Consider the following 27,683-nt stretch of genomic DNA (forward strand, 5'->3'; position numbering starts at 1 on the left):
TTGTTGTAATTTATATAGATGCGTATACCCTCTGTGACAAATGGTCTTACATTTTAACAGTTATCCTATTTTCTTCATTTTGATTTACACAACACAATAATAAGTACTGCGACACGGTCCATCCTTGAAACTTCGAGTTTCCAAAGTAAGACATTGTCGGAGAAATGCTGAGAAAAGTGTATTCTTTCTTGGGCCAACACGTGTCTGTGTACCGTATTTCAGCAAAATATCTCTAAAGTTTCGACACATAGAATTAACACAAGAAACCAAGGTGGACAGACGGACAGACAAGTTTAAACCGATGCAGAAAGTGATTTAAAATCGATCGATATAATAAAAAGAGAATCTCTCTCAAGTCCTGCCGTGTGTTGCATATATCGCCATAAAAATAGTTTACCTTAAACACAACACAAACAAACGGAGAGACGGACAGACAAGTTTAGGTCGATGCAAAAAGTGATTCTGATTCGATCAGAATAACAAAAGTTGGGTGTTGAATACATCTGCACGAACTTAATATGTGCTTGCGTCAGAAGAAGTGTAGGGTATGAAAAGGTCAGGCATATTCAATGTATTCCTCTTCCCTCTCCATTCTTTGCATGGACCAGAAAAATGCTTAGACGAAGTATTGGCTATTGCTTGAAATTAGAGTTCATTGACAGACAGACGGACAGACAGAAGTTTAAAAGGAAATTTTTCAAAACGAGAAATGAATCGATATCAATCTGTATAACAATAAAAGGCGGATCTATCTTAACTCCATCTAATTCTATCTATCTATATTCGCAAAAACAACTTGTCTAGGTTGAGTCATCTTCTCTGACCTTAACTGGCGACTTTGTTGCGTAGTCCATCCATTATTTTGGTTTTTTCGCCATCTCCCCCACGAATATATGCCATCACCAAACCTTTTATATTTACTTCCCTCCTCCCCAATGCCATACGAGAAAAGCGAAAGCATTAGCATAACTGGAACTTTCACATTAAAAACCTTACAATCATTGGTTTGCTTGGTTTGGTTGCACTTACCCTTTTTTTTTTTTTTTTTTTTTTTTACTGATATAATACAAAGCCCCAACATTTATTAGTCTATAGATTAGTCATTCACTTTGTTTACCCCGATATCGTTTTCTTGTATTAATATAACACGACCCTGTTTAACACCAATCAACTGAGTTAACCAAGCGAACAGTAAGCTGGTCGTCATATGGCCAATAATGGCTTTGTATACAATTACCGCTCGACCAAAGAACAATTTGACAAAGCTATTATGATCCTGTCACCGCATCCTGTGTAATTTGTTTACAACGATGTTTTTTTCTTTCCTTTTATTTATTTATTTATTTTTTATTTTTTTTTTAACCGACCTACACAAACAACAACAAGCACGCATAAGGTAAACCTTACCTTTTTGAAGACCATTTTCACTCAAACGCAATACTACTTTTTTACATTGTTGCTTAATGTAACCCGGACTACTAATATTTATTGTTGGTTGTTTGTTGTTACCAATAACTAGTTACCATTTTTTGTTTACACTTATCATGTAAATGGTTTAGTAATTTTTTTTTACCATTTGTATCATTTGTCTAAGAAAACTTAGTGACGACCCTTAGTAGTTTATACACGTAATTTGCTTGTGCCAATCAAAGGAAAGATCAAAATCGAGATTTGCTTATGTCGTATCGTATATCGTACATTGTAAATATATATCGGCTTAAATATTAAATCATACCACCGTCCGTCCAACCTCGTTGTATTCCTCGCTTTAAAGGCCACAATTTTTGAGATACTTTGACGAAATTTAGTACACTGGCGTGTTTTGACCCAAGAACGTGGAAACAATTGAAAATGTTTTGAATCGAGCCACTTTTCTCACCACTTCTCATAGAAAGCTTTGTTTTGAAAAGTTCTTCTACGAATAAATATATTAAACGAAGTGATGTACAGTATTTAATCGTGGACCGTGGCCCCATTATAATGTTTTTACTTGTATATAGCCCCAGCTCCAAGCGTTATTTGTTATACGCACCGCTTTCTTATAAACATATGCAACGCCTTGAAAGAAGCCTCAGAGACCTCATAAAGTTCATATATTCTTAATCAATATCAAATGTCCGTCTGTCTGGCTATGGTTATGTGGTTATTCTGGTCGCAAAAATGAAGCTATAGGCTCTTTGTATCCAGGTTGATATTGATAACAAATTGGGACAAATCGGTCAAAAGACACGACCACTGTGCAATATGTTCTTCTGGGGTCAGCGCTGCTTTCAAAAATGAAAACCTAGCTTTTTCCTCCAATCACAACGGATGCAACGATAAAAATTTGCATTCACATTCTCTGGGTTGTCTTGCGGCGAAAAACGAAAAAATCCGCCACGCCTACACAAAATTATCAGTGATTGAATCTTTAATTTTTTCAATTTCTTGATGTTTTTTGTCAATTACTTATAAGGTAAACATGATAGAATGTTGAAAATCATTCTATAGGGTATAATCTTTGAGGATATGTTATCTCTCATACGTCATACGTCGCCAGAACGTGGAGCATGCATGCGTTTATTTTTCTCAACAGTTTAATCAATTGGGCCTCAGACATATGAAAGGTTAATAATTATAAATTAATTATAAGACTAATAATATTTTAATTATACAAATATTTACTTTTATTATACAAATCAAAAAAAAAAAAAAAGTCCATTTTTGTTTGTTAATGGCTTTGTAAGTATGACCTATCATTTAGGAGATATCCCCTGTACGTACACAAATACAGATATTTTGAAAGAGGTTTACCCCTTTCACACTGCTATAATTAACTTAACTTAATCAGATGAAATACCATCGATTTATATGAGGTAAATGCAAGCGATACCTCTCGCCCCACCAGTTAACAAGACACTTTTAAGCATCAGATATTTTTTATCAATGGCCGCCTCACACAGGCATTCGATGTAATTAGAAGTTTTCTTAAATTAAGGCTAAATTAAGTAGATTTTAATTTTTTTGACAATACGACTCTTTATGTGCGCCAGATGTGTTTAGTAAATACATCATAATGCCAAACAGTACATAGGGCTTCGAATCTAAGAAGTTGGCGGGATTCATAGGTAAATTCCTGAAGTTGGAAAGGCATTGTTTTGAAAGACCGAAAAGTGAAATTGCGTCATATAGTTGGCACCTTAATGACGTCACAAGGGAGTGTGAATACTATTTTGCATGGAAATTTCTCCTTGAGAAAAGTCGATTTGCAGTGGGTGGCGCACTGACTGACTACCCGTTGATAATTTGAAGCTTTGTGTAGAACTATTTAGGCAAAATGTAAAAGTTTTTTTTCATCCGATATCCAATCGAATCGGTATCGAATCCCAAATAAAATTCTCGTCTAGAAAAGAGAGAGAGAAGAGAAGAGAATAGTTCCAAAGAAGATACCACCGTCGACTTTGCTTTGAATTGTTGAACGAAGGTAGACATGAAAATGATAGACAAGAGCTGCACTGATCGCATCACTCTTGAACAAGACCATGTTACTGGAAAAAATAAAATTTTGCCTAAAAATTATTGCTTTGTTCCTAATGCTATGGTCCATCTATTCAAAACTCCAAGAAAGTATAAATGTCACCCTTTAGTGCTTCAACTTATACGCATAGCTTAAACAGGCAATGGCGATATTATCTGCTGACAGATGGATAGTTTTAAAAGAAATTTTTTCCAATAAGCCTTCAAGTCGAATTTCTTCGAATTTCAAAAAAAAAAAATTTTCTTTTATTTAGATCCGTCATTAATTTATTGATGATATAGGGTGCAAACTTATTTCAGTATTCGTGCCCTCGACGAAACTATTGCCCGAAAAACTGCAAATACTTTACATTATTCTTCAATTTTTAATTATTATCATTAGAGAAATGAATTCTAGGACTAAAGTCTTAAGGCACTACCACCTGAAGACTGTTGGGTTTTATTAAGCACTCTCGCGTACTTGAGATCCTTTGCCTACGGATATATTTTCCATTATCTTTAATATAATATGCAGCTTGGCCCTCGGAATCGTGTGGAAAATCGGAATGGAAGCAACATCATTCACAGATTGCTCTGAGGGTTTAACGTCTGCACCTGGCATGATGCCTTAATCAGACGGTTTGCCTACAACCATAGGCACTCAATTAAGCCCATCGGGCGTATCATCTGACATGGCCAGATTTCCATGCTCTCAGTAATTACTATATCGTAGTACTTATGCAAACCAGCCACCGTTGAGTCTGGTTAGACTTTCCTTTATAGTAAAAGCTTTTTGAGAAGATATATGAGACTATATCCCAGTGAACCTCTAAAACCGATTATCAGAAAACTCATCGTCGAGTTATAATAGTCCAAAGCCTTAAACTCTTCTTCGCCGGTCGAACCGTTTCCGGGGATCACCACAAGGAGGTGAGGGTTTTGGCAAATCTATGTCCCCTCTAAAGTATAGTTTACCACCCCCAACATCATTCACAGTTCACTGGCTAATTATTCCCAATACTTTCGGAACGATCGGTCTTATATGCGCCTTAGAGACACATCAAAATCCATTGAGAATGATGACGCGCCCGCTTTCATTAAAAGCTTAAAGTAGAAGAAAAGGGAAACAAAAACTTTTATTTTTGTTGTTATTATTAATCAATAATTAATCATTAAATAATCGCAATTGAATCGCATTATTAATTAAAATTAAAATAGATTTATTATTACACTGTAAGGTCGCTTTCGTCACAAATAACTAACAAAAGCACTAGATAGAGTACAAAAGAAATTAGACATAATTACATAATTATTAAGTACACTAGGAATTATAAATTATAAAATTCCCCGATTTCCCTGCTCTGAACACAATCCCCTACACGCACTGATAATAGCCTTGATATTAAATGATAATGGGTTCCCATAGCTTTACAACGTTGATGAAAAAAAATAGTGCTGATGATCTTGAATACTTATGATCGGGAAGAAATAAATTCATCATACGTGTGGATCTGATAAGCCGGAGTTTCCCAAATAGATATTTTGGGCGTAAAAGCCTAAATAAACTTGGTTCGTCTAATGGTTCCCTCCGCCTACCACCCACCACCCACTCCATCATATCATATAATTATTTCGTAGAATGACTTATATTGGGTGAATCCGTATAATTTTTTAAATACCTTGACAGATATGGCAACAGTGTTGTTAGTCCCATGATTTCTGGACGAAATGTGATGAAATCTCGTGATCACTTCCTCCGACCATTAGTTAGCTAAGAGTTATTTAAGTGACGGTACTACTTTTATTTTTGTAAAACTAAGCGAAAGTCGTTGAGGAGGCGAAGTTAGTTACGTTTTGCCTTTGCATCTCGTCTCGCTTGAATGTTGAGAAATTCGGTTTAAATTGTATAATTTGTTTTTGGTATGTTTGCTGTCTAATTTAAAACCGCAAAATATATCTCGTGAATCCTGTTGAACAAAAAAGCGGAAAAATTGCGCTCACATTAAAATAAAACTGAAAAAAAAATACCATTTTTATGAAATGCATGCTATATACGTTTTTCTATAGAGAATTTTTCGTTATTGCTGCTGGTGTTGTTGTTATTGTAGTTTCTTTTCTTTTCTTTTTTTTTTTTTTTTTTTTTCTCAACTATACAACTCAGCGGGTGTTATTTGTGTTTGTTGTTGTTGTTATTGTTGTTGTTGTCTGGTTCGCTGCACATTTTTATGTCGTGCGTAACTGCAGCCATCCGTTGGCTTTATATATTTTGTTTGTTTGTTTGTTGTTTGACTGGATGTTAAAAATGACTTGAAAGCTAATTTCTTGAATTTGTGGAATATAATTGTTTTACTACAAGACTCTACTAAGAACAGCAATAGCGACAGCAACAGCAGTGCGCGTCAACGGCCAGCAAAAATACACAACAACTTCACGTAATAATAGTGCGTCGTTCTTATAGAAACCCGCTAGATATGCTAAAGACTTCCTTATTTCCAGTTAATTCTCTTCTTCTTCTTCACTATGAAACTAAAAAAAAAGAAAATAACAACAAAATTGATGATGGATCTAAATGAAAGTGTAGTTTTAAAATAAACGGCGTTTTTCTACACTGTTGCTTATAATGTGGCCACCGCTGTGACGATATTTTTGTTTGTTTTTCAGCAAATTTTGATTTATAAAAAAGCAGCCAATAAGACGACTAGAAAACATAGACAAAGAATTTAATTTCAAAAAAAAATTAACAAGAATTTTTGCCTGCAAATAAACACGAACAACAACACTGTATTTACATATGTATATTTTTATCCATTTGATGTTGATAGATGTACACTTAGATCAACACAATCATAATAAATGTACACAAACAAACAAACAAACATTATGTTATTTGCTATTTCTTTCATTTCATTTATTTATTATTATTACTATTTCTTTTCTAGTTTTTCTTTAGTACATTCAACCTGTCGCTTTAACGCTGCTGGCTCGTCTGTATGCCAGGGATATATACACGCATACAACAAGCACTTGCTAAGATGTTATAGCACAACATTTATGCTGGCTTTGCTTGCTATTGGTGTGTAGTTAGTTGCTCCGGTTGTTTTGTTGTTGGGACTTTTTGTTTGCTTCTTTTGGTTTTTTTTTTTCCAATCATATTTCTTACCATATGAGCTTAAGCGAATACAAAATACTTTATTTTAGCCATATATATATATATATATATATATGTATATATGTATGTATATAGGCGGACAAGGTACATATTATTATCATTGTTTCTTTCTTTTGTGTGATTTATTTTCAATTTGTAGTTAGAGAGCGACTTCTGTGCACTTTATTTTTGTTTCTTTTTGTTTTTTTTTTTGCTTATACAGAGAAATTCTCTTAAAAATGAGATGTAATTATGCTCTCTTCTCTTAAATATGTTTTCGCTGTTATCTCGTTTATATATCTCCCCCTCTCTCTCTCTCTCTCTCTCACTTTGCATGCGTAAACTGGACGTTTATTTTAGTTAGTTTATTCTTCTACTAACTCTTCCTACAGAAAACAGATGTTTGTGTATGAATTATAATGTATTATATTCCTCATATAGAGTATAGATGTCTTTTTTGTTTTTTTTTTTTTTTTGTCTATACCGGAAGGAATTTGAGAGAACGCAACGTACGCATGTGGAAAATTAAATAGAATATTTACATATATTTTATTAGCGATTTTGTATACGTAAACTTTTTTTTTTTTTTTTTTTTAACTTTATCACAGATATCTGTGGACTTCTTAAGTCTTTGCATTCGGTTCGACACGGATTGTTATCTATTCGTGCATGAAAAGCATAAAATTGATATGCATGTATGTATGTATAAAAGTCATTGATTGAAATAGATTTTGAGTGTTGTATGAGAGAATACCTTTTGAAAAGTGCGAAAAATCTATTAATATGCATACAGAGTAGCGAATAATCGATTCGTAAATATGAAAAAAAAAATTTAATGGACTTTCTCAATATGTGCTTGCATACAATTTGTTGTCTCTCTACAAAAATCCATCCATCCAAAACTTTTTTCTCTAGAAATCTATATACTTGCTAAGGCAATTCGATTCGCAATTAAGAGTAGAGCCCCATATATTTTTATTAACAAATAAAATTTATTCTTTAGCTCGCATAATAAGTGTAGCAAAAATGAAACGTGTTTGAAGTTGCCTTCATATGTGCCGAAATAAATGAAGTAATTTCTAAGAGCTATATGAAGTTATAGTGCTAAGGTATAACGTCACTGCAGATCCACATCTAGTATTGCTAATTCCAGCTTAAATAAAAATTGTCAATTCTTTTCGATTCACTGAAAACAAGACTTTAAAAAGTTCACTTTCTTAAAGTGCTCTCAGCAAGGAAAGCGATCTATTCTATCAGAAATTCAGCTGTTCCCTTTGCATTATTTAAAGGAAAAAAAAAAATTTATAGACAAAACTAGTAATGTTTATGTCGCAAACTGAAGCGTCTCCCTCGTTAATCGTGAGACATTTTTACCCTACACACCTTGCGATGCAAGGATCTATTAAGTTTGTGCGGATGTATGCAGCAATCAAAAGAAGTAGAGACCGACTCCACCATGTACTCAGAAACACTATGTCCCTCTGCCCATCTCGTCTCCTTTTGTCTGACCTACAGGTCGCAATTTTTGAGATATTTCGATGAAATTTGGTCCACTGACGTATTTTGACTCAAGCATGAACGTTATCGAAAATGGTTCCGATCGGATCACTTTTTTTAATCACTTCGCATATAACGTTTTGAAAAGTCATCATATGAATCCCAACCATCAACTGAATAACCGTCGTGTAAGGTACTTAGTGCCTAGGGCCGACTACATAATCATTTTATTTACTTAAAAGTTCGAAAAGAAAGAACCAAAATAATTTAAGCTTGGTCATTGCAGTTATGACCTGAATCAAATTCTCAATTCAATCTTGTTCGTCCATCATGACTTTCAACACGTTGATGCACATCACACAAGATGGGCCCAACTGTTCAATCACTCTGTCCCACAATGGGTGCACTTGCCTGACAAGTGTCCGCTAGCCCCAAGGGTAAAAAGTGTGTGTTAAGTTAAGCGACCAAGGCGATGTTTACAGAGAAAGATTTAAAAAAAAATTCTTAAACGTTCACAGAACGTGAGCCGCTGAAACAGTAAATTGTATTGAATTTTTTCGCACCTGAGTCAAACCAAAAAAATTTATAGATATACTTGATACTAGAAAATATCGCTCTTGGTGGGAGACGCTTTATAAGGAATCGACGAAACCACTAAAGAACTTATGTAGAACAGCGGATAGCATTTCTACCTTGGCGCCGCCGGTGTAAGATTTTTTACTTTCAAAATAAAAACAAATAAAAGTACTGTGACCTTAACTGTCGTATATGATTTTGCATATTCATCCGATTTCTCTTGAAACTTAACCTTGTTCCGATTCAAATCTCTTGATTCAGCTGACTTTGCTGTACGCAAAATTCCTGCTTATATGCCCTTTTGAAAATAAGCTGCGAATGCCTTATTGTGATGTTTTCATACGAACCCTTTCCACCTGTGAAATGTTCTGGGAATTGTGATCACTCCTACCGCAAGTCGCCAGCTGCGTCGGCAGATAATTCAGATGATGAATTTGTATTCGGTTTTATCGTCTTTAGAATTTGATTTCTTAGAAAATGGGTTAGTTTTTGTGCAGATGGACTTTATGAAAGGTGAGGTTTTCGTAACAGCACTTTTGGTGTTTCTTAATTATGCAATTGATATATGTTCGTTGCAACTACATAGAATGCTTAGTCGGTTAAGGCATATCATTTTCTGGTTGAGGCATGCAGCCTTTTCCGCGCAGGAACTCCCTGTCTCTCTTTTCCCCCATTTTTTTCCAACGAGTGCGGTATTGCATCTATTATTGTATTATAGAAAATATTTTTTCACACTTTGTCAAATCGTTTCATTACAAACTTCTAATTTTATGTCATACACATTTTGTGGGTGATGAGCATACTCTCTGTGGCTGAATTTTTGCAGCGTAATTTAGATTCCAATTATCCAAAGAGGCCGGATCCAGTTAATTGCTAATAATAATTCAAAATAAGGCTTTATATGGGAAAATGTCGAAAAGGTGATCTGACACGAACAATGTCTTCCTTCTTGGGCCAAAACACGCAAGTTTCCTAAAATTTCATCAAAATGTTTGAATAACTGCGATCTGCAGATGCAATGCAAGACGTCAGGCGGACAGACGGACAGACAGACAAGTAAGCTTGGATCGATTCAGAATGTCATATTAAAAAAAAGGTGATTGCACTTCAAGTCCTTCTCCGTGTTCTTCACAAACTGATTACGCACACCCAAGTGTGGCATAGGGTATAAAAACGAGCACATAGAGTGATTTGCATCTTCGTAAACAAGTTATTGTAAAGAACCTACAAAAAGTTTCAACCAAAATGCAATATTGTTTTCCTGGAATTTCTCATAGCGAAAAGTATTAGGTTAATCAATTTGCATTTTGCTTGATTCAAGATTTAAGAAAATGATCAGAGATCTGCAAAAAATATAATAAATCGACTTGTATACTTTGAAAAACGATATTTTATTATTCGAATTGTTAATTTAATTTAATGTATTTTCATTTCAGCAAAAAACCGAACTTAGTCCTCCCACACATCAAACAACAACAACGGCGTCTATAGCAGAGTCTACCTCACAGTGTAGTAGAGAGGCAGCCATTATATCAACAAGTTCTAATTCCTCAACATTAACAACATCAAGCAACGCTAACAATGCATCATCAGCAAAACAAACGGGCAACGAGGTCAAGGTCAGTACGAGCTCGGCACCAACAACCCACAAAACGAATGGTAATAGTTCGTTGTCGACATCTGTGGCGAAAGAACGAGAAGAACGTTATGCGGCCGCACAAGCAGCCATAGCGGCAGCAAATGGCGGTAATATAACAACAACAACGGCTGGCACAACAATAAATACTAGTATATCTGCATCAGCAAATACGTCTAACAATGCGCCTAGTTTATATGTGTCAGTGCCACTTTCAAATGCGAATGTACCTGGAATTAATATACCCGCAAATACAACATCTACGATTGCAGGTAAATTAAAACAAATTATAATAATTGCACAACAAAGTAATTAACGAGTAAAAAAAAAATAATAATGAGTTTAATATTCTTATTCAGATCATCCTCCACCTTCACAATCAACACGCTCAGCTAGTCAACAGCAACAACAACAATTACCGTTAACATCAAACACCTCATTAAACCCATCAACAGCGGTCACAACGACAACATCAACGCAATTAGAACGGCAAAACGCTTACGGTACGACAGCAAGCAGCAGCACATCATCATCATCATCATCATCTGCTGGCAATGTTATGCAATCGCCTGCTCATCATGGTGTCATTTATCAAAGTGGTAAATCGCCTACACCAACAACGGGATCTCTAGTAACGGCTGGTGTTAATCTAACAGCCACTACCACCGAAAGTGGTAATCTAAAGATAACTTATGACAAGCAATCATCGCGTATCAATCAATTGCAAGAACAAGAAAATGCACCAGTTAGAAGAAGCAGGTTAGTACTAACTCTCTTTCACATATCCTGATAAATGTTTAAATAGATGAATGGATACACAATTGCAATAACATATATAAAAAAGCATGACTATCATATTACGTACTCAGTAGTTGAAAAAAAAAAAAAAAACCATTTCATGCGTTGTATTGTCTTGTTGTAATCTTTTAGTCGATTCCATTACCTTTCGAATATCATTATTATTCGCATCCGTTAACGAATTTCTACATATTGTCTCAAATTTACATTTACATTGATTTTATATATATATAAAATTTACATATAGTTGCTGCTGTTTTGTTTGTTCTTTTTTTTTTTTTTTTACTTTCTTTTAACACATTAATTAATTAATTAGGAATTTAATCCCTATATAGGGAAATGAAAGCACGAATCAAAATAAACATCTTAATGTTTAATTTATAACTTTAATCAAAATTGAGCTTGATTTTTTACTTTAACGGGCGTAGATTGTCTCCTCGCCAGGGCCATTTTCATGCGCAATTCTCTTATCAGATCGTTTAGTAAGTTCATGCTGACAACTCAATGAATGAGCAAATTGATTGAGATTCCGAACAAATTGCCTTATCGTGGTGCATAAATAAATGCCGAACGGAACGGAGACGAATTTATATATAGCACTAATCGAAGATAAAGTTTAATGTAACTGTTTCTTCTTGAATTTTGGGGCGGTTTTTCCTATTTTGGCTAACCTTTGCATGACATTCGTTCGATTGGTCGATCGTTTCTGGGTTGTTTGCGTGGATTCAAGTCTCATCTGCCGCTAGTAATAGCAAACAAAATTTAGTGCGACTACTTCTTTGGAGGAAATACTTTTTATGCCTTATAAGCAATCCGCCTGAGTACCGAAGGGGAGGAATCCCGACTAGCAAGTCAATGGTCGTGGGTTCGAATCTCAAGTGCGGTAGAGTTTTTAATAAAAAGCCGATAGCCTTAGATGCTAGTGCTTTTAAGAGTTTAGTCTTAGAATTTATTTCTCTGGCGAAATTAATAATAATAATAATAATATGCCTTATAAAACTAAACGCAGCTGAAACACTAACGACTTTCAACCGAGGCGAAAAATAATAGCAATTTATCTTAGTAAATTCAGTAACCTTCATTTTCTTTAATTGTTTCTATATCTATAGGAATTGTCAGGTGCAAAGTTTAGTAATTTTATATGAAGGCATTGCCAGATACACATGTCTGATAATTTTTATGATACACAGATGTCTGTCACAGTGCCATTAATTAAAAGAAAAAAAATCTTTCTTATATTCGTTATTCCCGTGCACAATTTTTCTTGAATGTTGATCTTGGCTAGGACAATACTTAGAAGTTAATTGCACCAAAGGTACTTCAAAAGTAAAATAACTGTTGCTTCAATTTTGTCACAAATATCACATCACTCTTAGTGACAGACCCTGGTCATTCACCCAAAGTTTATTCCTTAAACATGATAACAGATTGGTCGTCGAGAGGGTTTTGCAGATAAGGAAAAAGAAAAGAGAGAAGTAATATTTTGTGGAAACTTTCGGAATGGTGGGAAAGATCGCCGTTAATAGATAATTCTGCGAGAACGATGAGTTGCGTTAACGTGTCGTGCATATAGGAGACCGAACATAGCCGCCTAGTCCTTTCTTTAGAAGACGCTGAATACATCTAAAAGTGAGCACAACGTAATCGATAATAGACAAGAGTAACAAGAATTTTGGCACCACACTCTCTTCATCCATGAGCACTTGAGCACGCGGTCGAGGCGCTCTAGGCAAAGTTTTGTAGATTCCGCTTATACAGAAATGTAGAGTAACGGAGGTTTTGGGCACACATTCGTCGCCCATGAGGACTTGGTTGAGGAAATCCAGTCAAAATTTAGTAGCTCCCGTCTATATAGAGTTGTAGAATAACGAGACATTTCGATACTTGTTCCTCGTGCATGAGCATTTCAGGACTTCGCTGCATGCGGTCGGGTACTTCCAGGCAAGATTTAGCAGCTCCCATCTATAAAGATATTTAAAAGCTGGAGATTTATTTCAAAAAAAAGAGGTCAATACGTTACGTTTTCTCTATTGCTTTGAATGGTTTACGACGCATAAGTACTTTTTAATATAAAAAAAAGTGTTCTAAAAAATTACATGGAATCAATTTTACAACTTTTAGGTTAGAATTGAACATTAACGTACGGCATGAAGTTGGCTGGACTTTCCACCTAACAACGAACAATCTGATTGCTAGATTTCTTTTTTCTTTTCTAATAAATAAGCAGTGGAATCGGATATTTCAGAAATTATATAACTTCTTGGTGAGTATATAATTATGAATCGATTTAATCATGTGTGTCCGTTCATTTGATTGTCGTCAGTTGTGGAAAAAAGTCCACGGTCATAGAGATCGCGGAAAGTCGCTCGCGTTTAAAATAAGAAGAATCATGTAATTTAAAGCCCACAGGCCAAATTGATCTACAAGTTTGCACAAAAATATTTAGTTTGGTTAGAAAGTCAGTATAAACTGCCGCTTTAGCTGACACATCCACATGCACGAACAACATTTTTTCAATAACGCATTCTTAAGCATCAAGATCCCATTCTATAACAAATATAAGCTTTTTGTCCCGTTTTGCCGATAAAATCTTATGACTTCACGTTTGTTTGATAATACTGAAGCGAAACGGAATGAAATGTCAAAGAACAATGAAACCAAAAACCAAAGTGGCTGCATTGCGCTTATGTTATGTACGAGAGATGTTCAAAAACAAGGTGTGCGCCAACAACCGATGAAAACGTTGAAACTGAGCAGAAAATTGGAGCAATTGCTGAGGATGTCGGCATGTCAGTTGGCTCATGCGATCTTTTCGGATATTTTGGGCATAAAATATCATGGATATGCCAACTCATACGTCATTGGTTGTTCGAAATTTTTCGACACAAAAACAACATCATTGTTAAGCCCTCAGTTACCAGTTGCGACTGTTCCCTGTTTCCAAAAGAGAATAGAACCATAAGAGAAAGAAGTTCGACTTAACGATTAAGTGCATCAATGAAAGAGTGCAAGGCCATAATAAAAAGCGCATGTTAGAAATGCTTCGAGGATTGGAAAACGCTCTGACACGAGTTTATTATGTCTAAGGGAGGGATTACTTTGAAGGGGTCAATATAGATATTGATGAATAAATAAAGGATTTTCGAGAAAAATAAAAACTCACCTTTTTCTCTGAACGCACCCCATATACCGTTATATAAAGCTTCCATTAAATCAAAAAATGAACTATTATATTCGTATAAACGTAACGTGTAACAACCGTCAAACAATGTACTCCCGATTTTTATTGAAAAGAATCGATTTTGTTATCTTATTTTAATATTTCCATTCCAAAAAATTAAAAATATGGCAACTTTGGAACACGTAAGCATCTTGATCTTTTCGACGCCAAGGAGCAAGCATATAATAATTCGTTATGTTTACATAACTGTCGTCATTATTAAATTTTCAGCTTTATCAAATGTTTTCACTTTAATAATCAGGGGAAGTTCAAGCAATAGTGATTTTAGCCATATCTGTCGTTACTCGTTCAGGCCTATATTGTTCAAGGAGAACTTGCAATGCGATTTTGCCTCGCTCTTCCTTAGGGAGCAGAGATTTATACTCACTCAGTAGAAAGCCGTTTAAGTGTTTTTATGATTTTTAGTTTTGCCTATTTTTTCTCTTTTCCCCAATATCCCAATAAGTGAAATATTTATTCTGCACCAGATATTCGATGGTTTCGCAATTGCACTTGACATTATTTTCATTAAAAAAAAAACAAAGAAAAGAAAGGAAAATATCACTCACTCACTTACCTGCATGAAAAAGCTCGATTCTCTCATATAAACTGCTACTTGTAAATAAATAAACCGCTCAATTGATAACACTTTCATAACCCGCGAGAAAAGCCCAAAAACCAAGAAGTTAATCTGATTGATCGCTGAAATAAAAAAAAAAAAAATAAAAATAAATTTTACATATAAAAAACAAGTGACATCCAGAGATCTATATACAAATATTTGTTTATTTCTCTCTTTTTTCTTACGTTTTCTATTTTCTTGGGTTGTGCAAAAAATATATGCATTTTTAAAAACAAACAAAAAAAAAAAACCATAACTTGATTGATTATTTGACGACATTTTGAAAAACAAAAAAACATTTAATAAATATTTGTAATGGCGCTGTTGCTTGTATGGTAAAAACGACCACAATTATTAAATAATGTACAGATCACGCTCAGGTGAAAGTAGTGTGTTGCAAGCGCAACAGCAGCAGCAGCAGCAACAGCATCATCATCATCATCATCATCAACAGCACCAACAACAATTACAATTTCAATCCCAGTCACAACAATCCATACCACAAACTACATCGCAAAAGTCCGCTTCGCGGTCGGGGAAGAAACGTGGTGCGTCGACGAAAAATTCGAACAGCAATAGTGCGGAGAGCAATTCTACAGCACCACCAATGGAAAAGCTAACGAAAACCTCTTCGACAGCATCAGCAACTAATTCACCTGCGACAATATCGAGCTACCGCAATGAATTGGCAACGCCAACCCCGCCACCTAACGTAGCTTCACCGCTATCTTTACCGCCTCCCAGTACACCAACACCTTCTATGCGTAGCACTCCAACACCAAATTCAACTCCCAATATTACACCGTCTCCGTCGCCGGTGGTGATGTTACAAGGCAATCGTGAGGCTGAGCAATCCTCTTCCTCACTAACACGTCACCAAGTAACTTCGCCTAGTGGCAACAATGCCAACGTATTAGGTTCGAATTCAACATTAGGGAGTAATAGTAAAAACTCCAACAATCATAGTCAAGACGAACAAAACTCTTATAATAAAAACCAAAGTCATACTAATATCGTAGCAGCAGCAGCTACAACAACAGCAAGTAGTATCAGCGTAAACACTAACTCCTCTAGCGGTAGCACTACTAATAGTAATTACATTAATTTAAGCCATAATTCTGAAAATATTGCAACGCCCTCATCCCATAAACCTCTTAATAAAAAAATGCTAAGAGCTCAACAATCATATTATCAACAACAACAACAGCAACAGCAGCAGCAACAACAACATCATCAATTATCATCAGCTGCTGCTGCTCAACATGCATCGCCTGAGCGCTCTAAAAGTGGCAACAATAAAAATTCCTCTAACAATAGCAACACTGCTTTTCAAAACACTGCTTCTGCTTCTACCACACATTCTTCTTCTTCTTCTTCTTCTTCTTCTGCTACTTCTGCTTCTACTTCTTCCATTGCTAACATTTCTTCTACCGGCACTATTTTATCATCCAGTATTTCAACTGGTTCTAATAAACATCAACAGCAACATGTTGCTAAACATAATGCTAACACTACTACTACTACTACTACCATAACAACTAACAACAATAATAGTAATAATAAACATAATTTAAATAATAATATTAATAATAATAGTGATGATAATGATGTTATTGAAATTTTACCATTAACCACAAACACTACGTCCTCTTCTTCTTGTTCTTTGTCACTTTCCTCATCTGCCACCATCATCACTACAATCACAACTACCACCACCAACGCTACCAATTCCAATTATAATAATAATACATCCTTGGCTTGCACGGCCTCAACATTATCTACTAATACAAATTCAAATACCATACAAACAACAACAACATCAACTAAAATTAAACTGCCCAACACCGTCACTACAACAACAATGGCCACAAATACTGCAATCACACCGACAACAACAATAACAACGAATAACAATCTAAACAATATTAGAACTCCTGATAGCGGTATCTATTCAACATCGTCATCGCTATCAACATTTAATGTCAGCAATGCGAGTACAGTTAGCTCATGTTCAAATTCTTCAGCGGCCGGCCTAAAATTTTCATATGAACCTCAAGCTAATAGCAACAGCATGCCTGCTAATTTCGAAAGCAGTGTTATAAAAGATTCACCGCCTAGCTCACCCGGATCGGAGGCAGGTTCAATGCGTAAACGTGGTCGCAAAGCCAAAGATATGACAGCGACAAATCTTTCGTTGTCCGGTAACGATTTGAAAGATGTGAAGGTTTTTCAAAATGGCAACCAATTGGGAAATGGTGCGTCGTCCACACTCGCAGGTACTACCCCGGTCACCTCAAACGCAACCATGCCCACACTAACAATTACCTCAGCCGCGCACATGTTGGGGAATCAAATTAATCCGAATAGCAGTGTTGCACAAAAGCTTAGCGACCAACTTAGCATGGAAATACAAGATCATAGTGTTTACACGCCCGAGTCATTAACGCCACAATATGTGGGAGTGCCGTTCCCCGGTAAATTGGTAAGTTGAAGCAAGCAAGCAAGTAACTTGTTAACAGAGATAGAGTAATAAATAATTATTTTAGCGTAATACATCAACGCCAGCGGCACCAGTATTACCAGGCTCTGTGGCAGCAACCGGTCCTGGACCTAGTCCCTTAGCCACTATGTTTGGCAGCGGTGTTAACGGAAATTTATCTATCCCACAAAGTCTCGAACAATTGTTAGAACGTCAGTGGGAACAGGGTTCACAATTTCTCATGGAGCAGGCTCAACATTTCGATAGTAAGTCAAAACTACCCTTATAATATTAGTTGTGTTACATTTAACGCAGGGTAGGTAACCAGTGTCGACAAATTTTAAATCGAAATGGCAGCGTTTTTTAACACCTTTTGCTTATTTTTATTACATAACGTATCTATTGACACCTCTTGGCTATATTACTCACAACCATATGCATAGTAGGTCTCGTATTGTTCTTCAAGTTTTAAGGATCTAATAATGTCCCCGGGAGCATTTAAAATTAGGCCGAGTATAGTTCGTCAATGTTTGCTATGGAAACAGGCGAGGGGATGTCTCATCAAAAATATATTCTCTTGATCAACAAAGCAAAACCTCGCCTGCAAAACCGAAATCGGCCTTATATGCTTTTAACTTTACTCCGCACTTCGAACATGAATGCAAATCGTTTTTAGCAATGATATCACAAACTAACTTCTTCCGTTGCCTAATTGAGTTATTTTTTAGAGTGATTGGCTTATAGAGACGACTTTTTATTGAACATGGCTAACCAAAGAAATCTTCCAAAAATCAAACGAATAAAAATGAAAATTTAATGTCTCACTACATTATACATGTCTGTCTGAAAGCCTCTTCTCTCTTCCTGATAATCAACAACGACCACCTGTGCATAACGGAAAACTCTGCTTTTGTCATTCGCTTCCCTTTAGTAAGAGACGATTCAACATGCGGCATGATGAATAACTCACTAAGCCGAGACCTGATATAAATATTTGAATAAGGCCGGGTAAATGGAGTAAACTTTAATGCCACCAAAAACCAAAAAACTGTCTCTTCACGCATAGGAAAAGTGATGAACAACCCATCTCTTTTGGTTTTGTCGATGTAGAAGGATCGGCAAACCTTGATGTACTGGACCATTTCCCATGTAAAGACTTGTTGTGGAAAGTGATTATATGAATAATTAATTATACGATGATGTAGGATGGGACGGGACCCAGTTTTTTTTTAATACTTTTGCTAGGTTATTGAAAATATATTGAATTTTTCTTTTTCTCATGTGTGTACGCAGTTGCTTCATTACTTTCGTGTTTACATCAATTACAAACGGAAAATGTACGTTTAGAAGAACACGTGGCCAGTTTAATAGCACGACGCGATCATCTGTTAGCAGTAAACGCCCGTTTGGCTATCCCATTAAATGCTAATACAACGCCGAATCAAGGTAAGTGAAAACGTGGACGTGTCTTGTTGCGATGCACATGTGTCATATCATGTGTGTATGTATGTGTACGCTGGAAAGAGCGTTAATCAATGAAGAGAATAAAGAGATAATCCTATCCAAAGCATTACCAATGTATAAAGCTTCAGCTTTCTGTTCTATAATATAAATAAGTGCGGTGTTATACAGGCGCCTCTCGCTTAAAACGGTAGAAAATTTGCAAATATTATAACATAAAACACACCTTCGAAAAATGTATTCCGCTGGATTTTCTATCAATATATATATATATTTTTTATTTATAAATATATACATATATTTTTATCTTTTTTTTAAAAATATATATTTATTTATTTTTTATTTTTATACATATATGTATATTTTTTTATGTTATTTTTATCGTAAATAACAGCGGTTTCAACGACGTTGTTTATGAACATTATTATTATATTGCTACTGTCCCCAAAAAGTAAGATCAATTTTTCTTTTTTACTGCGGCTCTTTGATATCACGTCATACGATTCTTCCATCGTTTTTTTTTTTTTTTTGTGTTTTTTAAGATGTTTAAAAATATATGCATTTTTATATTACACCTACTGCGACAATTTTGAAACTGATTTGAAAAAAAAAAATAATCGAAAGGAAACAAACGAAGGAATTTGAATTCAAAATGATGATGTGAAAGCTTAGCGTTAGAGCTGAAACAATCTATCTTCTGCGTCGTTGTGACGCACGAGATCTAGACCGCGAATCGGAGCGAGAGAGAGCGGGCCCTATCACGGGGTTGCCGCTCTTTTTCTTCCACGTCTGTGCCTGCGCACCCCTTCCTCTACGCCTGCGATTAACCTCGCTTTGGCTGGACTCGCCCTTCTCTAACATGGGAACAATATTTACCACTCTCGAAACCGTAAGCTTGATTGCTATTCTCATTTTCTCCGTCTTACGTAAAACGCCCGTGTCAATCCTCCACGTCAACATTTCCGGTTTGCTTGAATATTTTCATACAACTCTTTTATTTTTTTTCTGTATTCGTTAAAATTTTGAAAATCTTAGAAATTAAATTTCCATCCATTTTTACACACAGATCATCTCCGAGTCGTACACGTACACCCAAGTCTCATCGCCTGATAATAATCGCAAAGAAAATTTAATGCAACTACTTCTTCGGAAGAAGTAGTTATGTCACACAAAACCAAGCGCAAATGAAATATCAATCACGTTTGTTAAGTACCGTACGGAAAAATAGTACTATTTTACCTTAACCACGTGTGTTTCTTAACAAATTCAGTAATATTATTTTTTATATCGTTTTCGAGGGTATATATATTTCTACAAAGTGTATATATTCTTGATCAGCATCAAATTTTAATTCATTTAAGCATATCCGTCTGTCCGTCTGCTTGTTGTAAACATTCTCCTTCCTGGCCATAAAAATTATGCTATCGACTTCAAATTTGGCAGAAACATTAGACGCAAGTTGGTATTGAATTTGTTTCAAATTCGTCGAAGTGCGACGTAAACCCGGAATACCTCAGTTTTTTTAAAAGGAAAAAACAATAATTCATTTGCTAATTGCTCCATAAACTATAGCAGATAAATCTACAAACATTTGTATGCATATTCTTTAGGCAATGTCCACAAAAGGCACAAGGAAATAAGCTTGAAAACTCCCATAAAATATATAAATTCTTAGGCAGTTTCAAATTTGCAATGCAATCTAAACATATTCGTTTGTTCGTCTGTCCATTTGTCTGTCTGCGAAATCGTGTAGTATCTGTGATATCTGTGATTCTACCACTAGCGAAAAGGAGTTCACCTATAAACTTGCAAAAGAATGTAAAGAAATTACTTAAAGTTTTCCAAGGACACGCTTATAAAGCCCACACAATCAGCCGCGCCCAGTCCATGATGAAAATAAATAATTATGAAAATTTAGTTCATTTACTTTTTACGCCTTTTTTAGGATAACGGTGACGGCTATAGAAGATTCGGTTACAACCAAATATAATTTTCTTACTTGTTTTTTATAATTTTCTCTACATTTATAGGAATTGTGTCAGGTGCAAAATTTAGTAATTTAATGTGAAGGCATTGCCAGATGCACATATCTGACGACGTTTTATGATGTGAAATGTGACCCAAAAGATGGTTATAGTGTCACCAAATTGGAAAAAGAAATATTTCCGATATTTAATATACGATGATTGATAATTTAACTTGAATATTGATCTTACTTCTTGGTCGTAGTACTAAAACAACTTTCGATAAAATTCAATAAACATTTGCTTGATTTATTTTATGTATCTAATCGTTCTACATAATATCTTAGTTTAAAAAAATAAATGAAAAGCTTTGATATAATATGATCTTGATAATAAAGCCCGTTACGAATTAACCGTGTTATGCGAGGGCTACCTATATACATTTTTTTTTTTTTTTTCAACAACATCGCAACCTCATAAATCTATCATAACAACAACAACAACACTATTTAATCATCATCATCACTGTTTTTGTGAATTATTTCGCTTTGTTTAGTTCATTTGCAATTATATCAATTAGTTAGAGCTTTTATCTGAGCTGGTAAATAATTTTGAAAGAAAAAAAATATGGAAAAACGTACAAAGAATGGGCATTTTTTTTAAATTTATATATGTAAGATATGGATTTAGACTTAAGTTGTTATTTTTTTTTTTTCTTGTGAATACGGGTCTCTTAACCCATTTAACACCAAATTGATTATTTAGTTGAAATTTTTCCATTTCTAATATATTTTTTTGTGATTTATTTATTTATTAATGTTTTTTTTTTTTTGCAACAATTCAATCATACTATGTAATTAATTAAAAATTATTCACGCATTCATTATTCACCCATAAGTATATTATTCTCGTAAGTCGTTGCTTTCTCTTCTAGTTTCTTCTGTCATAACATGTATTTATTTTATTTCATAATCTCAACATTTTCTTTTTCTCTTTAATATTTTAACTGCACAATTTGTAATTAATTTAATTAAGTCATATGACCACAACGTGTGTGTGTGTTTTGTTTTATGCGAACACTAACTCAAATAAATTAAAAATTTAAAAATATCGTCAAATTTGAATTAATCTCAAGAGCAATGAATGAATTATTGCTTGAATTGTTTTTGATACAAAGATTGAGGAAAAAAACAATAAGACTTAAATAAAAAAAAAAAAAAACTTTTAAAAATTGAAACTTTTTTTTATAATTTATAGCGATCCACGGTCCACTCGCTGTAAGCATTTTTCAAGCCTTTTCAATACATATACTGTGCGTAGAAAGTATCCGGAATTGTTCATAAAATAAATAAAAGCCTAGGCAGCGCTTGACCGGCTACATTGATTTGCTCACATTTCTTATAGGCTGACATTCACTTTTTCGCATTTTTAAGTCTTATCTTCACTTGGCTAAATTTTGCTAACTACCCTTATACAATTATAGACAAAATTGGGCTTTTTTGGACCCAGTTGTGAGATGGAACGCTTTTTAAATTCAAAGAAACAACACCTGCAGGTTCAGGTTGTATAAACAACAATATACAACACCAGAGCCCAGAGACCAAAGGTATACGGTTTCATCCAAAAAGTAAAGTCGATCGTAATTTAAATATATTACTCGACGATAATTTTACAATCGAAAGATTTTTCACTCCATCAACAGCTCGTCCGTCATCAACTAGTTCGCAATGCACAGCTATCGAGAACCATTAACCCGCCCAAATTTCATTGTTTTTCAAAAGTTTTCATCTTTTGGAACTGTCGACGAGACTTCTTGAAATTCTATGACTGATTGGTGCCATATCTTCTCTGTATTTGACACATCTGTTTCGCGGTAAACTTTATAAGTTTTAAAAGCTTCACTGGAACTTAATAATTATTGGGAACAACCGGCAGTAGAAATCAGATAGTATTTGAAATTTCGTTTCGGGGAGACAGAATAAAAACGCCTTACAGAGGCTCAAGATCACGATATGTAGATTCTGCATAGAAGACGTGAAGAACTCTTGCTCGTCAAGGACATTTGTTTACCGCTAACCTCAATAAGAAACTTCTATTATCCAATTGATCATTGCATGACCACACACGAAGAAGACATATTGCAGTAGACTAAAAATTACTTCACGATCAAATTAACTTTTATTATACGCCACAATTTGGTTTATTAAGCTCTTCTAGACGGTGACAGCGGGATGGGAAATAGTTTTTTTTTGTTCCTTTTTTACTTTTATTTCAAATCTTGGCTGCAAATCACTTTCTACTTCGATAATAACTTGCTGCTTGATCGAGATGAGCGACTTTCCCCCAAGACCGTTTTTTCGCTTCTCAAAACAAAATCTGATTTTGATTTAATTAGGAGATCATACGTATCAGCGTATGGGCTTTCTTTACACCAAGACATTTGCTTACGCTGAGATTCTGTATCGAAAACTCTATGGATTTTTGCGTGCAAGGGATTGATTGAGGGAAGCCCAGCTTCCAGTACAATATGCTGGGGTGAAATGGCGATAGAACACTACAGTGCAGGCATAATCGCATAATTTACTAATTAGCCTTATTGAAAGGGACAAGAAAAATTGGGAAATATCCCTTGCCCGGTGATTATTTGACTGACTCAAGGGTTACTAACCTTGTGACCTTTCTTAGATAACAATATTTGCCCGTAGTCTCTTTTTAGACCACTGCGATAAACTATGCTTTTGAGAGGAGCCGTGTCGAAGTACTCACCTTCTCGTGGTGATCCCTGGAAGTGGTGTTGACCGACGAAGAAGAGTTTAAGGCTTGGACTACCTATAACTTGGCAACAAGTTTTCTGAATGATACCTTAGGGATACTGGAAGAAGCACTCTTTCATCATACACTATTGCTAAGGAGGAAATACTAGCCAAACTAGCTGGTAACTGGTTGATGTAGTAATAGTCGAGAGTATGGTACCGCCCGCCACGGTTGTAATGCTAATATATGTTGAAGAAGGGTAGTACGGTCTTGGCTAGCCGGGATTGTATGGTTAGTCTGAAAGGCTTATAGGGATCGTCTAATTCTCTGGAGGGCGCCGGTTAACCCAAATTAACCGGTGTTTCATCGGGCTCCGTAGGGTTAAACCGATTAGGTAATGTACGCATATTAAACCGACAAAGGCAATCTGTAGTCCTGCGAAATGTTCCATGGACTTGATGTAAGTAAACTCAGAAATGGGCAATATATTACGATTGCGGCTAAGGGAGCTGATAACGTTGTTGCCTAAATCCTTAACTAAGTGGGAAAGGGCCGTACGCACACATCGGATCAGATATTTTCAACTTTATATCCTAGAGAGAGCTAATGTAGACTTATCATCCTAATGGTAAGGGGCATCCTTATCTTTCGCTAAACGGATTTCTTTTATCTTTCAAATTACTTAAGACCTCTTCAGCAATGACTGGCAATAAATAACACAGCACAACTTCTCTATCTCAACTCTCCTAAATCCTTCTTAAATCTTATGAAGATATTTATTTTTATGTGTAATATATAGATTAGCTGTTATAAAATATCGGAAGGTATGCTAATAATCTCGTAGCTGAGATATATATATATATATATACATATGCTTGCGTGTATATAACATTTCAAATAAATTTTCTTTTTTTTTTTTTTAATTATAATCCACTCTCTTGTTCGTCATTCGTGCTCTTTATTCTCTAATTTGAGGATAATTTTGATATGATGATCAAATACTTTTACAGTTTCTAATAATAATAGTGGCAATAGTATTACCACACAAACCTCCTCAGCATTAACTGCGAACTGCAATCCGCAAACAACCGTAACAACGTTAACCGTCGGTACATCTGTAGCGTCGGCGGCCACAGCAGCTTCGCTGGCAACTGCCGCTACAACATCAATATCATCAAATATAAGCGCAAATGCGAGAATGCCTACAGGCGTAACGGTTACAGCTATGGTAGGAGCTAGCGGTGGAATAGGTGCAGCAATAGGTGGAATAGCTGCTGCTAATGGACGTTTAAATTCTGCATCTAATTTAGAAAATGGTTTAGATTTTCGACAGCAAACTGCTGTTGCCTCTACAGCTATGAGGTAAGTTTTTTTTTTTTTTTTTTTTTTTTTTTTTTGTTTTTCTTGAAAATCATCTTAAGTTCTCTATAAGGCGAAAAGGAATCTCTTTTTTTAACTATCCATCACCTTACCTACCGCCAAATCTAGCTCCACGAAATTGGTAATGGGCTTCCGTTTAGCCTTTCGTTGTAAAGCATTACTAATTTTAGAAACCTTTGCCAGTTTTTGTTTTTTTCTTATTTTCTTTATCAATATTTTTTCTCTCTATTTAAAATAAAAATACCTCACTTTTCCTACTTTGCATACTTTTTTAAATAAATACATACGTGTGTGTGTGTGTGTGTTTTTTTTTTGAATTGTCAAAATTGCTCTCTCGTTTATCATCATCAAAACAAAAACAACAACAAAAATGAAAACAATGCACATCTCTATTACCGCTTAATTGAAAAATTTCTTTAGACAAACTGCTGCTATAACGAACACAACTGTAGTTCATAATCTTAACAACAGCCACAATAATAACAACAACAGCAACTGTATTAGTATTATGCACAGTCACAACAACAGCAGCAACAACAATGGTAATAATAATCAGGCTTCGATATTAACAACAACGTCAGTATTGCCACAACAATTGCAGCAGCAGCAGCAACAGCAGCAGCAGCATCAAAATCATCATCACGCTCAGCATGCACAGCAACATCATCAAATGCATCATTCACATCATGTAGCCACCTCAGCTATGCAACATCATCTTCCATATAATCATTTAGGCACTTCTGCTTCTTGTTCCTCTTCTTCTTCTTCATCTTCCACCAATCAGCATGAGTCAAATACGTCACAGGCATCACTTACATCTGTACGTTTGGGCATTAATGTTGGTTCATCGAATACATCAGCAGCAGCAGTACCTCCTGCTCGAATAGGTGGGTTTACTATTACTCCCACATCAAATTCAAAATATTCAACAATTGAGAGCACTAGTAATGTTGACGGTGATGGTGGAGATGGTAGTAGTGGTGGTGGTGGTGGTGGTGATGGTGGTAGTGGCAACAGCAGCAGCAGCACCAGCAATACTAAAAACAGCAACAACAACAAGAACAACAACAGCAACAATAATAATGGCAATAACATTAACAACAGCAACAAGTGTATTAGTGGCGTTGGTAGCAGTCTCATTATGATTAAAAGAAATTCAACCGAACATCATAAGGTTACCTTCCCTAGCGGTGGGGCGGTTACCCTATCTGCAGTATCTGCTTCTTCTTCCTCTTGTTCTTCTTCTTCTCATGCTTCGGCCAATGCATCGTCTACGAGTGCGTCTGCTAACGCTGCTGATTATCAATCGATTTATAAAACAAAATCACACCATCAGGTAGTTTCAGTTAGTGTTTAGTTCAAGTTACTTTTTCACAAATTGTGTTCTTCTTGTTCATATGTGTGTATGTTTGTGTTTATGTAAGGCTTAACGAATTTACAGTAAAACACGGATAGATGGGAACTGGAATTACAAACGATTTTTTTATCTTTAGCAAAATTTTCAATTCAAATACGAACCTTCTTGTGAACTTGAACTAGTGGCTCAAAATTCCCATCATCAAGGTATCAACAAAAAAATGACTTGAAATTCAATAAACTTTAGATTATGAAATTACAAACGCAATAATGAAATTAGTATACTTCCTATTTGAAAATTTTCAATTTCAAGTCTTTCTTCCCTCCCATTACGTTTGATCATCAATTTTATGATAATCAAATCGGGAAGCTTTTAAGCGAACCGATACCGCTTCCGAGACCCTCTAGATCCTCTAAACCTTAGTTATAGTTTTCAAGTTTTCAAGGTGCATTTATCCTTGTTCTACTGTAGTTTGTTTAAAAATTATTCAATTTTCTTCGTTTAATCTAATTTTCTTTCATCAAAAATATCTCAATTTAACGTTTAAGAGAATTCAGCGAAATCTTTCTGCAATATGTTGTTACTTGGTTTTTCGTTCTCTTTTCGGTTCTTTTCTTTGTTTTATTTCTGTTTTTTTTTTTTTTTTTTTTTTTTCAATTTTCTTTACAAACTGACGCATCATTTTGACGAGAGAAAGCGAGAGAGAGAGAGAGAGAGAGAGAAAAGAGGAAAAAAGCAAAGCTTTTGAAAAAGATAAGAAGCATACTTTTTAGGAGCTCTGAACACCAGTTTTCATGGTGTCGTTGGGGTGTACACAACCAACTTCAGCGTGTTACTCAATTGAAATAAAGAAATAAAGAAAAGAGTCAAACATAAACTAGAAAGCAAAAAAATCAAAAAATTTAGTAAAAAAGCATCATTATTTCATCATCACGTGAAATTATGAATATCAGCAATGGATTTCTATATAGTTACTGGATTATGGATCTAAATTTAAGTTAAAAGGTCCAATCCATATCAAATACAAACAAAAAAAAAAAAAAAAGAGCTCTGAACACGTTCGCTGCTAAGATAAGTGTCTCGCAGACAGAGGGACGGACAGGCGACGTTGAAATTGATTCAAAACAACTTTTTTAAATAATTGAATAATAATACGACAAAAGGCTATTCCTTAGCAATGTTGCTTCAATGGCTGTGCCTACGGCCAGGTTTCCTACACCATATGACTTCTATACGCGATTTTCACATAACCTAAAGCAAAAATTTGCAACATCTCCCTTAAAACGCGTTCTTTCT

At 35.2% G+C, this 27,683-nt stretch overlaps 1 protein-coding gene across 1 annotated transcript in view; it reads left to right on the forward strand.

Annotated features, from left to right (window-relative positions):
• The window catches only part of LOC119639422 (serine-rich adhesin for platelets), a 76,999-nt gene extending 50,936 nt beyond the window's left edge, over positions 1–26,063 (forward strand). Inside the window, 8 exon segments of the mRNA XM_038036781.1 lie at positions 10,153–10,624; positions 10,712–11,111; positions 15,362–17,474; positions 17,539–17,737; positions 18,765–18,917; positions 24,661–25,012; positions 25,451–25,884; positions 25,887–26,063. Of these exon segments, the coding sequence (XP_037892709.1) occupies positions 10,153–10,624; positions 10,712–11,111; positions 15,362–17,474; positions 17,539–17,737; positions 18,765–18,917; positions 24,661–25,012; positions 25,451–25,884; positions 25,887–25,966 (4,203 nt within the window). The 3' untranslated portion in view covers positions 25,967–26,063.
• Positions 26,064–27,683: the final 1,620 nt, after the last annotated feature.

The sequence above is a fragment of the Glossina fuscipes genome, unplaced genomic scaffold, assembly GCF_014805625.2.
Source record: "Glossina fuscipes isolate IAEA_lab_2018 unplaced genomic scaffold, Yale_Gfus_2 112, whole genome shotgun sequence".
Taxonomy (NCBI): domain Eukaryota; kingdom Metazoa; phylum Arthropoda; class Insecta; order Diptera; family Glossinidae; genus Glossina; species Glossina fuscipes.